The following is a 10,995-nucleotide window of genomic DNA, read 5'->3' on the forward strand; positions in this document are numbered from 1 at the left end:
AAAAAAAAAAAAAAAAAAAAAAAAAAAAAAAAAAAAAAAAAGGTCTGCCTTATGTATGCAGCTGATCATTAGAAGCCTTGCTGAGAAAATGACATCTCCATTAAACCGAATCTCAAGGGTATCATGTTTACATACACTGTTAAAGTTGCCAATGTAAAATACCTTAGCAGCTATATGTAAGGACAAGACAGAGCGTACACAAAAGAGCATAACTGCCAGCATGAATTAGTAATAAGTACTCTGCAGAGATTAGCTTTCCCGCCCCACAGTTCATTTTCTTGTCTTTGAACCCACCCAGGTTTCCATTCAAGGTGGCCATTGGTGGGACCTGCACCAGCGGCTCTGTCTGTGATCAGCATGCTCCTAGCGTGCCTGCTGTCTCCTGCGTTGTGCACAACCTGCCCTCAAAAATGCCGCTGTGAGGACCTGCAGTTTTACTGCGACACCCAGGGGCTTAAGGCACCCCCAGATGGTGTGGACAAGGGAGCCCTGGGGCTGTCATTACGACACAATAGTATCACTGAGCTCAGTCCTGATCAATTCTATGGTTTCAGCCAGCTCACTTGGCTACATCTAGACCACAACCAGATTACCACAGTACAAGAGGATGCCTTTCAAGGGCTCTATAAACTGAAGGACCTCAATTTGAGCTCCAATCGTATCACCAAGTTGCCCAACACAACCTTCATCCACCTCATCAATCTTCAGATACTGGACCTGTCCTTCAATCAGATGACTGCTTTGGAGCCAGAACTGTTTCACGGACTGAGGAAGCTCCAGATACTCCACCTCCGCTCTAATTTACTTCGCACCACACCTGTTCGGGCATTTTGGGACTGCCGTAGCCTGGAATATCTGGGCCTAAGCAGCAACCGTCTCCGAAGCCTGGCACGAAATGGATTTGCTGGGCTCATCAAGCTTAAAGAGCTCCACTTGGAGCACAATCAACTGACCAAGATAAACTTGGCCCATTTCCCTCGCCTTGTTGCCCTTCAATTTCTATACCTGCAATGGAATAAGATCAGCAACGTAACATGTGGCATGGAATGGATCTGGACCACGCTGGAGAAGCTGGACCTCACAGGAAATGAAATTCGTGTCCTGACCCCTGATGTGTTTCAAACGCTGCCAAATTTAAAAGTTTTGCTGCTGGATAACAACAAACTGAGCAGCCTGGATCCCCAAGTCTTGGATATGTGGCAGTCTTTGGGTACGATTGGGCTGTCCAGCAACCTTTGGGAATGTACCAAAAGGATTTGCTCTCTTGCCACTTGGCTAAGCACCTTTAAGGGAAGGTGGGAGCATTCTATCCTCTGCCACAGTCCTGAATATGCCCAAGGTGAGGAGATACTAGATGCCGTTTATGGATTCCAACTTTGTCAGAATTTTTCAGTACCAGTCGTTCAGACCATTAGTACAACAACAGACGCTACTACAGCTGCAGAGATCACAAGCTCCTTGTTTGGAATTATGCAGCCGACCCCCACACCGGACTATGCAGAGGATTTTGGGAGCTTTACCACAGTCACTACCACAACAATCATAACACAAACATCACGCACTGCTCAAGCTACTACTGCTCCATTGGAAGAGGCAGCTGTAACAGATGACTTCGCAACTGCAGACAACACTGTTATGACTCAAAGGGTTATCATGGGAACTATGGCCCTTCTTTTTTCATTCTTTTTCATCATTTTTGTTGTCTATATCTCACGGAAGTGCTGCCCTCCTACCCTGCGCCGGATACGCCACTGTTCGGCTATTCAGAACCGCAGACAGATGAGGACCCAGCAACGACAGCCTATGGCAGACCTAGCTACGCAGGTACCCTATAATGAGTATGAGCCCAGCCATGAAGAAGGGGCACTCGTAATCATCAACGGCTACGGGCAGTGCAAGTGTCAGCAGCTGCCTTACAAAGAGTGTGAAGTATGAACTCTTATTTATTCCTAGAGCATATGGTTTGTCATTTGACCATTTCAGATGATACAGGGTTTGATTTTTTTTTCCCAGTTTATGTAAAAAGCATAATTTCTACAAGTGAGATTTGAGAATATGTGAGAATGCTACAATGGCAGAGGTTGGGCAGTTACAGGACGTTGTAGAGATAGTCACAAATTTATTTTTATATGAATGCAAGGTTGTTCATATCAGGCAGGGGCAATCATTTTAAAGAAGAAAATTGTAAACTGTGAGATCTGTCTCCACCACTGTCTCTATATTCTGCAGCACAGAGAAACTACTTTGCCAAGTGGCCCTCTGCTAACAGAATACATTAAGGGAAGATGTGATTTATGTATTTTCTTTTAAAAAGTAAATATTTGAAATGCTGTTTCTAACTACACCATAGGCAGTCCAAGCCAAACATTCAATCACTGGGGCAAATGAACAGAACCAATTATCAGAACATTTTGTTTTGTAGCTTTGTTTTGAGAGAACTATAATACATTAAAGGGCACTAAGACCAAACTCAAATTATGAATTATAACTGTAAAGTAAATGTCATTATTGTTATGTTATGAATAAAGAAATCATCTGTTACGGATAGAAGAATCCTGAAATTCTATTGAGTAATCACTTATGACATTACGTTTATCAAATCTGACATGGTTCCACGGTTTCCCACCAAGAATACATTTGGGTTGCCAAATTCAAATAACAGAAAACAAAAAGAAGAAGAAGAAGAAGAAGAAGAGAGGCTGTATTTAGTAAGAATGAGATTGTTTTATTTCTAAAAAAAATAAATAAATACATTTGGATTTCCTCCAAAGAAACATTTCTGTGTGGAAATGCAACTGAAAGTGTGGACTGAGAATGGAGAATTTATGTTCAATTATATAAATTGGAAAAATTACCTCTTTAATCAGACGTTACCCCCGTAAATGAAAAGCTGTTTTGCAGCTGACTCAAGTTAATGGATGTTTTAGCTCCCACCCACGAGGGCTCAACACCACAAATAAATTCTCAATCTGTGGGACAGACTGAACAACTGTGATTAACTTCCAACACACTACACTGCTTAGAAAAAAAAAAACTCATGGATGTCAGCCTCACCCTAGACATGGAAAATGATCTACAATGATCTGTACATGGATTCTCCATTTTCAACTGCCATACAAACTGTGACCATAATATTTCCAACAGCTTTAGGTGTTGATTACAATTAACTGATGAGCTATATTATACCAGGATCAATATACAGACAAGCTAGAGTGAGGGTAGCAAGTGACAAACTGTAACAAACAGCTCAAATGCCAGACAGGAGCGCATTTTATTCTGAATACAAAACCCCAGTAGCCTGTGCTCTTTACTGCTTACACACTAATAAGTCCTGACAGGCTCAAGATTGAACCAATTAAAGCAAGGCAAAATGAACTTAATATTCTATCACCCACACCAGTGATCTAGAAACATTTAGTCATGCTACCACTGAAAAATAATACAGTATAGTAATCCTTGTGACCAAAAATCATGTGCGAATATATTTTTTTAAGGTTTTGTTCTTGTTAGCGAAAAATGCATTTCAGGTCCTAGGTTAGCACTCGAACGTGTCAAGTTAAACTGCGGTCAATACCCTGAGAGCAAATGGAGATCCAGTGATAAGCAAACAGCAAGCCTGGGTCAGGACACATTTGTATGCAGCAGGGGGAGGATGTGCATTAGCATCAGACTAAAGCTGCTGCAGTAGCTTCGCACTTCTTTGTGTTCAATTTAGTAGTGGGGGTAGGGTGAAAGAGTGGGGCTGAGAGGAATAGATAGGACGATGAAGACAGAGTTTAACAATGGGGTTATGTCTTTTTCTTAACAATTCCGAGCATCCTTTTGGGCAAGTAAAAGTAGTAGAGAATGGAATGACAGAATGACAGCACCTTAGGCATGAAATGTACACTGACCAGAGTAGCAGCAACTTCACAGCTAATCAAGTGTTGAGCAGTCCAATGTTTGAACACTGTAAAATTCAAGTACTCAGCGATTTTACGATATTCTTATCAATTCCTAGGACTAGTATTTTAACTCGTGTTTACTAAAGTCTGCAATTAGTGATGACAAGATGCAGCACTTTTAAGTGAGATGTCTGGTTTTCAACAATTAGGGTGAAGTTCATTGGCTGATGCCCCCTATAGGTAAGGAGGAGGTACCATTTGTGGCTTTGTCTTTATATTGAGCTTGTCAAAATTTGGCTTCACACTCAAATGAATGCTTGCGTGTCAACATGTCTCAGCACATGCTCATAGGATGCCTAAAACAAGAAAGTGCTTTTGTAAACCAAAAATTGTTACACTTCATGTCTGAATTGAATGAAAGCATTGCATACACTGATCAGTCAAGCACCTCCATTTTCTAATTTAAGTTGTTTCCAGCTTAGCACTGCTTTAACTATTGCCCTTCTAATCTGTCTTGCATGTTCAAGAGTCAAAATTCAGTTGAATATTTCCTAATCTCATTCAGCAAACTTTATGGGGAGACTTTGTTTTTGATAACACCAAGTATGGGGATGTATATGGAATTCCTATAAAGTTCTGTCCATCATTAGACATTTCACTGTTTAATACTACAGTTGTACCAAGTGACTGAAAATCCACAAATTTGTAGAAATATGCATCCCTTTGCACTTTGGCTCTTTGTAATCTGTTTTTGTTTCCTCTTGTCATCCTCTAGCCCTTGTTCCCACCCTGCCTTAAAAAAAGAAAAAAAGAAAAATGGAAAATAGGGAAAAAAAAAAAAAAAAAAAAAAAAAAAAAAGCAGCACCAATCCCCTCTAACCCAACCTCTTTGTGCAAAATGAATGCTTTTCTCTTCCCATTTTCCTTTTGTATTGTAATATGTACAATTTCATATCTGTATAGTGGATAAGATGTGCCAAACTGAAGAAAAAAAAAACATTGTCCCCTCAAAACATATATTTTTTAAATAAAATGATTATAATTTACAAGGTGTTTGCCAACTGATGGATGCTCACAACTTGGTTTGGTCTGTAATTGCACTTTAGTACAGTGTATAAATCATGATACTGCAAAACTCTGAACATCAACAAAGTGAAATTCAACACTTGTTGACATTCAAGAAGGATAGTTTAAATATTTATGATTTTAAAAATTCTATTTTTTTTGCTATGAGGATTCATGTTTATGGGTACATTCAAAAGTTAAGTAACTTTTACTTTACCACAAGCTATAGGTTGTTGTTTAATAGAAGAGCAAATAGTGAAAAATCTACAAACTAACACTGCAATGAATAACCAGTAATTAAGCTATTAAAGCATTTCCAGTCTTATGTAAGACTGAATTGTTGAGAATATTAACTGCACCAAATTCGTGATTTTGCATCGACACTGGTCCTATGTGATTAAAATGCCCAAAATTAAATGACCGATATACAAGCACTGCAGTTACAGATAATGATCATCAGATAACACCAGTAACATCCAGCATTGTCCATTTTTCTTGGATGTCAGAGCAAAAAACTAGAGATTAAACTTTGGAATTAGAAACTCTGTGACAATGTGATATTTACTTACATGGAGAAAATCAAAACCAAAACCACAAATTAAGACTTCACATTTCGTGTGGGCTAATAGATTGTAGGCAACATTAATGGCATGGGTGTTTCCTTTTTCTTAGTTTTTACAAGTGACATTTATAAACAGTACTGTCTTTGAGTCTAGTTTCAGATTCAACTTTCAGATGAAAAAAAAAAGAAAAAAAAAGTAGATATAATTCATCAACGCAAAAAAAAAGTCTTAAGCTTCTATGTGCAAAATATAAAAGAAAAAAACTATCAAAGTGAAACATTCACACAAGACAGTAAAGCAATTTACATAAAAACAACTAAAACAACAGAAAAGACTTTGTTTTATCATTTCAGTGTCCATATTTTTTTTCTACAGTTGTATAACACTCCAGTAAATACAGTTATTGGCTATCTAACCTCTGGATTTTCGAGCCACTCTCTAAATCTCTGCTTAGTGCAAGTATTACTGCCACTGCAAACAACAAATCCAATATTGTTTTGATTTTAGACAGACTGAGTACTTGAATCCAGACAACTTCCACATTTTTGGATGATTAAACAGAGTACAAACTTAACTCTACCATGTTTGTTCTCACTCACTGACTGCTCTAAAACAGCTAACTGAAAACAAAATAATATCAAAATAAACACCTGACAGGTATTTGTTCAAGAAACTTTCCATAATTTACATATTTCTAATCATATTTTTAGTGCGCACTTGTGTTATATTAAGTAGAAATTATAAAGGCACAGAAACTTGTTAAGCCATTTTCTTCATGTAACTATTTCATCTGAGGATTGAAACAAAAAAGCAAAAAAAACAAAAAAAACACCACACCCCTCTAACCTATGATCTTACATTTGTCAGAAGGTTCAGATAATAAATAACTACAAGAGCCACTTCAATTTTACCTGCTCTTTTCTGATGAGGTCTACAAAAAGCAAGCTTCCGTAATTAACCTGGAGGGTGTACCCAAGTGAGCAAGGCACAAAACTGACGAGTCTGACAGCACGGCTTCGGCAGTGTGGTTCAAGGACTCAGAACCCATGTATGTTTCAGGTACTCATTATAAGACCTCCAATAAATCTAGAAAATGCTTACTAGGAGAGACACATTGATCAGGACTCTCATCAGCATATAACCCCTAATGTATCTATTGCTTAAATTTAAAGCCATTCTCCAAGGATATCACTGGTGAGTCCTAGCACAAACAATTGAGAATTACAAACCAATAGACATGCTTGAATATTTAGCCTAATAAATTAAAATCTAATTCAAACTTAGAACAGCACTTTTATTCACAAAAACCTATGGCCGTCATGTCACCATATTACAAAATATTCCAGACCCAGCAAGTCTGCCACTGCTGTCTCATAACCAGAGAGAAATGGTCCAACATCAGGCCTGCTTTAAGTAAACAGCAAAAATTCCAACTCGAGCCTAATCAAACCATGTTTTCTACAAAACAAACACCAACGTTGCTTACACCACTTAAACCATCTGGTACTTAACTGAGGGATAAGCTTTGTTTTCTGAAAGGTACCTAAGCCCTTAGTTTTAAAGCTATAACTTTTTCTGTATGCAATATACATGTTCTTCGCAGTCTGTTTAGGTTTTAGATTCAACTATAGTTCCAAGATACAGGAACTCAAAGACAATGGCCTTACCTGGCTAATAACTGGATTCCACATTCTCAGTTGAATCCATTTTAAGATGTGCCACTTTGGCTCTGAGGCAGCCACCTCTCTACGTAGAGGGACACCAGTCCTTCTCAATCTCAACAGTAAAGGAATATTAGTGTTGTATTTGAAAGTGTTTGAAACTTAGAACAAGGAAAGAAATGAAGGCTTCTTAGTTTGATCTTGTCACTTAACAGTGTATTCACAGTGTTGTAACTGTAAAAAAAAGAAAAGAAAAAAAAAGAAAAGAAAATGCAGTATTGAAAGAAAACATTTAAACTGATGTACATTCAATGAAAATGTTATGGTGCTAAATATGAGTCTACCTTAAGGACAACTACCATCAGAAGGACCATCTGCATGCTTAAGCTGTTGCATCAGTATTTTTCAGTATATTACACTTATAAATTGTTTCCTCAGCTCTCAAGTGACCAAGAAAGGGACATGGCAAAAGGTCAAAAGTTGACACAGAAATTTGTAATCTGAATTAATACAAATATATTAATATACAGACAAAGCTTGCCACAGCTGCCAGCAAATTATTTAAAACAAGCCGTCTAATGCAGTTCACAACACACCCTGTTAAAGAAAGGGTGTACCTCATTTACCTGACAGCAAAGCTAATCAAAAAGCTTGGAATTCACCAGCAAAAGATCACCCCATCAATGAAATGTAGCCTGAAGGGCTTTTACTGACAGACCAGTGTTTTATGGAGGCTGTAAATACAGAAAAACCTTTGGGACTCTAAAGCTTTCCCCTGTTACATTGTGTGGAGTGCAAATTTGTTTTAATTATCCATTGAGATTACAAATAGACAAATTTAAAATAAAATGAATAAAATCAAAAACCCTGTCACTCTCCCACCCCAATATTTTTGGTAAAAACAGTTTATAATAATCACAACCTCTGGGTACAATATCAAACACAATCTTTGTTTGTTTCTTTGTTTGTGTTTTAAATATGTCCAAACAAAATCCTCATGTAAAATGTCAATCAATATCCTCATTAGCGTTGTGAACTTGTTATTAACACACACACACACACACACACACACACACACACACACACACACACACACTCATTTTAGATGCCCAAGGCAAGAAAACAGCAAGACTTAAGAAAAGAGTGAGGCACTAAGAAAAGAGGGCACAAGCAGGAAGACTGAAACCGCAAAAGAAAGTGAAACAGAACTCGGCAAGGAGAAGGCAGAGTGTGGGAAGAGAACTACACCAAAAACCACAAGCAAGGAGGACAAGTTGGGTTCCACTACATTGGCCAGGTATGTCTTTTTTGCCTAAGGTGAAAATGATAATATATCCTATCCGGTTGAAGAAATTTAAATGTCAGTAGCTGTGTATGTCAAAACAAGCAAGTGTCACTCTCCAATGTGAAATGAAACCCTGACAGATGCCGAGAACAAGGGATGCATTATTAATAAAAAGTGGCAGAAACAGTTGCACTCGACACGTGCCATGCCAAACTGTCATGACAATATGGAATAATTGAGGTCACACTATGTGGCAGTGCTGGGGCGACATTCCCCCCACCCACCTTTCCACTTCACTGGCTGAGTAGACAAGCTCTAGTCTTATTAAATGATCATCATTAGCATTGCCCTTACATTTTCTACTCTGGGAACACGAAAAAAGAAAGACACTTGGACATATCCAAGTGATTCATCTGCATAATGTGCTTGATACATTTAGACATCTGTAGCTAGTGCATCCCAACTTTTCTATTCACTTAGTTCCATTGAATGAATGAATGAATGAATGAATGAATGAATGAATGAATATCTATCTATCTCAAAGCTCAAATTTATAAAAGTGAATACAACTTGTATAAAGTGTCTGCTGTATACAAGATAAACAAATATTAAATGGTGTTCAAATCAGCTCATAATTTCAACTGCTCCTCGAATAACTCTCATGGTTGAACAAACAAATGAAACAAGCAATAAATCACCTGCTGTGAATGTGTATAAAAAGGCACAGTTTGAAAAGCTCAAAAACAGACCTAAACAGAACATTAAAAAAAAAAATGCTTATCAAAACAACTTTAATATAAACCAAGCTGGCTTTGAAACAAAATGTAACACACACAAAAAAAAAAAAAAAAAAAAAAAAAAAAAAAAACCTGATTTCTAGACAACATACCAATTGTCATTATCTATCCAGCCCTTTTCCATATAAAAATGATCAAGAGATTTTTAAGAGGGTATTCAAAGGACTTCTTTTTTTTTTTTAATTATCACTTTAATATATTGTTGCAGCATGCCGCAGCCAGATCATTTGTATATTACTACTGGGGGTTGTACAACTTGTAATATGCCTAATTAAACAAACCTACACAAAACTTAACGAAAAAGCTTAACAAAAGCATTTTTGTTTCATGGCCTAAGGGATGAGGAACACACTAGCACATAAATGCAAGCTCCAGAATTTGATTCTTGGCCACTGCTGTTAGCACATTTTAAGCTCAAAGCAACTCAAGTCGTACAACATAAAGTATAGTACAACAACCCTACACTGAACAATTAATTATACTCCAAGTTAAATCCTTTCAACAAAACCTAAGATTCAATGCTTGAGTTTTACTATACGATACTAGGAAGTCTTTGAGTCAGGAGGAGTGCAGGAAAAATGGAGAAGGGGGGTAAACAAGTTGTAGCTAGAGGGTATGAAGAAACATAAGGGATGGGAATGAATGAGTTAGGAGTCTTTCCAACACCATGAGCTGTGAGTGTAAACCCATATGCTGTAATGGCTACATACCGTTTATTGACTTTCACTGCTTCATCTGCATTCAAAATGATCTACAGTTAAAAATCAAGGACATCATGTAGCAAGGTTGTGCCAAGCATAGGCCTACACTGGTTTAGGCAAGAAAAAGACTGCCTCCCTGAAAGACATCACATATATTATTATCTCTCTGTCTTGGAATAATTTGACACATCCTCAAACAAGTGTGGTTTGTTTAGATGCTTAAGATTCATAACAAACATCTACCACAGCTTTAAAGGCACCATTCTTAGAGGCTAAACTACGCCATTAAAGCACACTGTGGACAATGACACATTATGCTTCTCATCTGTTGTTTTCATTTGGCCAAATGAGTGGTCATACACCTATCATGTCCACTTATCATCACCATGCTGATGAGTGGTATTTCGCTGTAAATCTAACATCTCAAGTCATACAGGGTAACATGGCTGGCATGGATGAGTCCAGTGAAGTGGAAAAGTCATTTTGAAGCAAATCAGAGATGCTTCATGAGTGTCTTGAACCTTAAAATAAACTGAACATGTTGTGGATGGACAACGAGTGCAAACCATGACTGCAATTCTTGAGGCTAGAATAAGAGAAAATGACATTCAAACTTAGTTGACCCACAACTGCTAATTTTGTCAATGTCCAATGAAAACAAATTTTGAGGCAAACCTGATCTGCAATCAAATAATTTTATAAGCATTCACTGGTATGGTGCTTTTATGCTCTGAGCGCCCCGTGCCGAGTTGGACATCACATCATCTGGGGGCACGCCATAACATTTGTGACACCCTAGCCGGTCATGCAGTTTTGTAATCTGATGCTTTGCGCTAGGGCTGCACAATTAATCGTTAGAAAATCGCGATCTCGATTCATACTTATGTGCGATCTCATTTCCAAATGACAACGAAGAAAGAAAAAAAAAAGAAAAAAAAGAAAGAAAGAGAAAAAAAAAAAGACGACTGTACCGCATTTTGATCCGGGACATACTCTGCATGAAAACAAGCGCTCACTCTTCCTGCTCAACAAATGACAA

At 37.8% G+C, this 10,995-nt stretch overlaps 2 protein-coding genes across 2 annotated transcripts in view; one reads left to right on the forward strand and one right to left on the reverse strand.

Moving 5' to 3' along the window:
- lrrtm2 (leucine rich repeat transmembrane neuronal 2) overlaps window positions 1–2,680 on the forward strand; it is a 4,271-nt gene extending 1,591 nt beyond the window's left edge. The window contains exon 2 of the mRNA XM_005719632.1: window positions 299–2,680. Within this exon, the coding sequence (XP_005719689.1) occupies window positions 299–1,935 (1,637 nt within the window). The 3' untranslated portion in view covers window positions 1,936–2,680. The remainder of the gene's footprint in view (window positions 1–298) is intronic.
- Window positions 1–10,995, reverse strand: part of ctnna1 (catenin (cadherin-associated protein), alpha 1) — a 54,572-nt gene that overhangs the window by 41,475 nt on the left and 2,102 nt on the right. The window lies entirely within an intron of this gene.

Source organism: Pundamilia nyererei, unplaced genomic scaffold (genome assembly GCF_000239375.1).
Source record: "Pundamilia nyererei isolate P.nyererei 1_Seehausen unplaced genomic scaffold, PunNye1.0 scaffold00001, whole genome shotgun sequence".
NCBI classification, from domain to species: Eukaryota; Metazoa; Chordata; class Actinopteri; order Cichliformes; family Cichlidae; genus Pundamilia; species Pundamilia nyererei.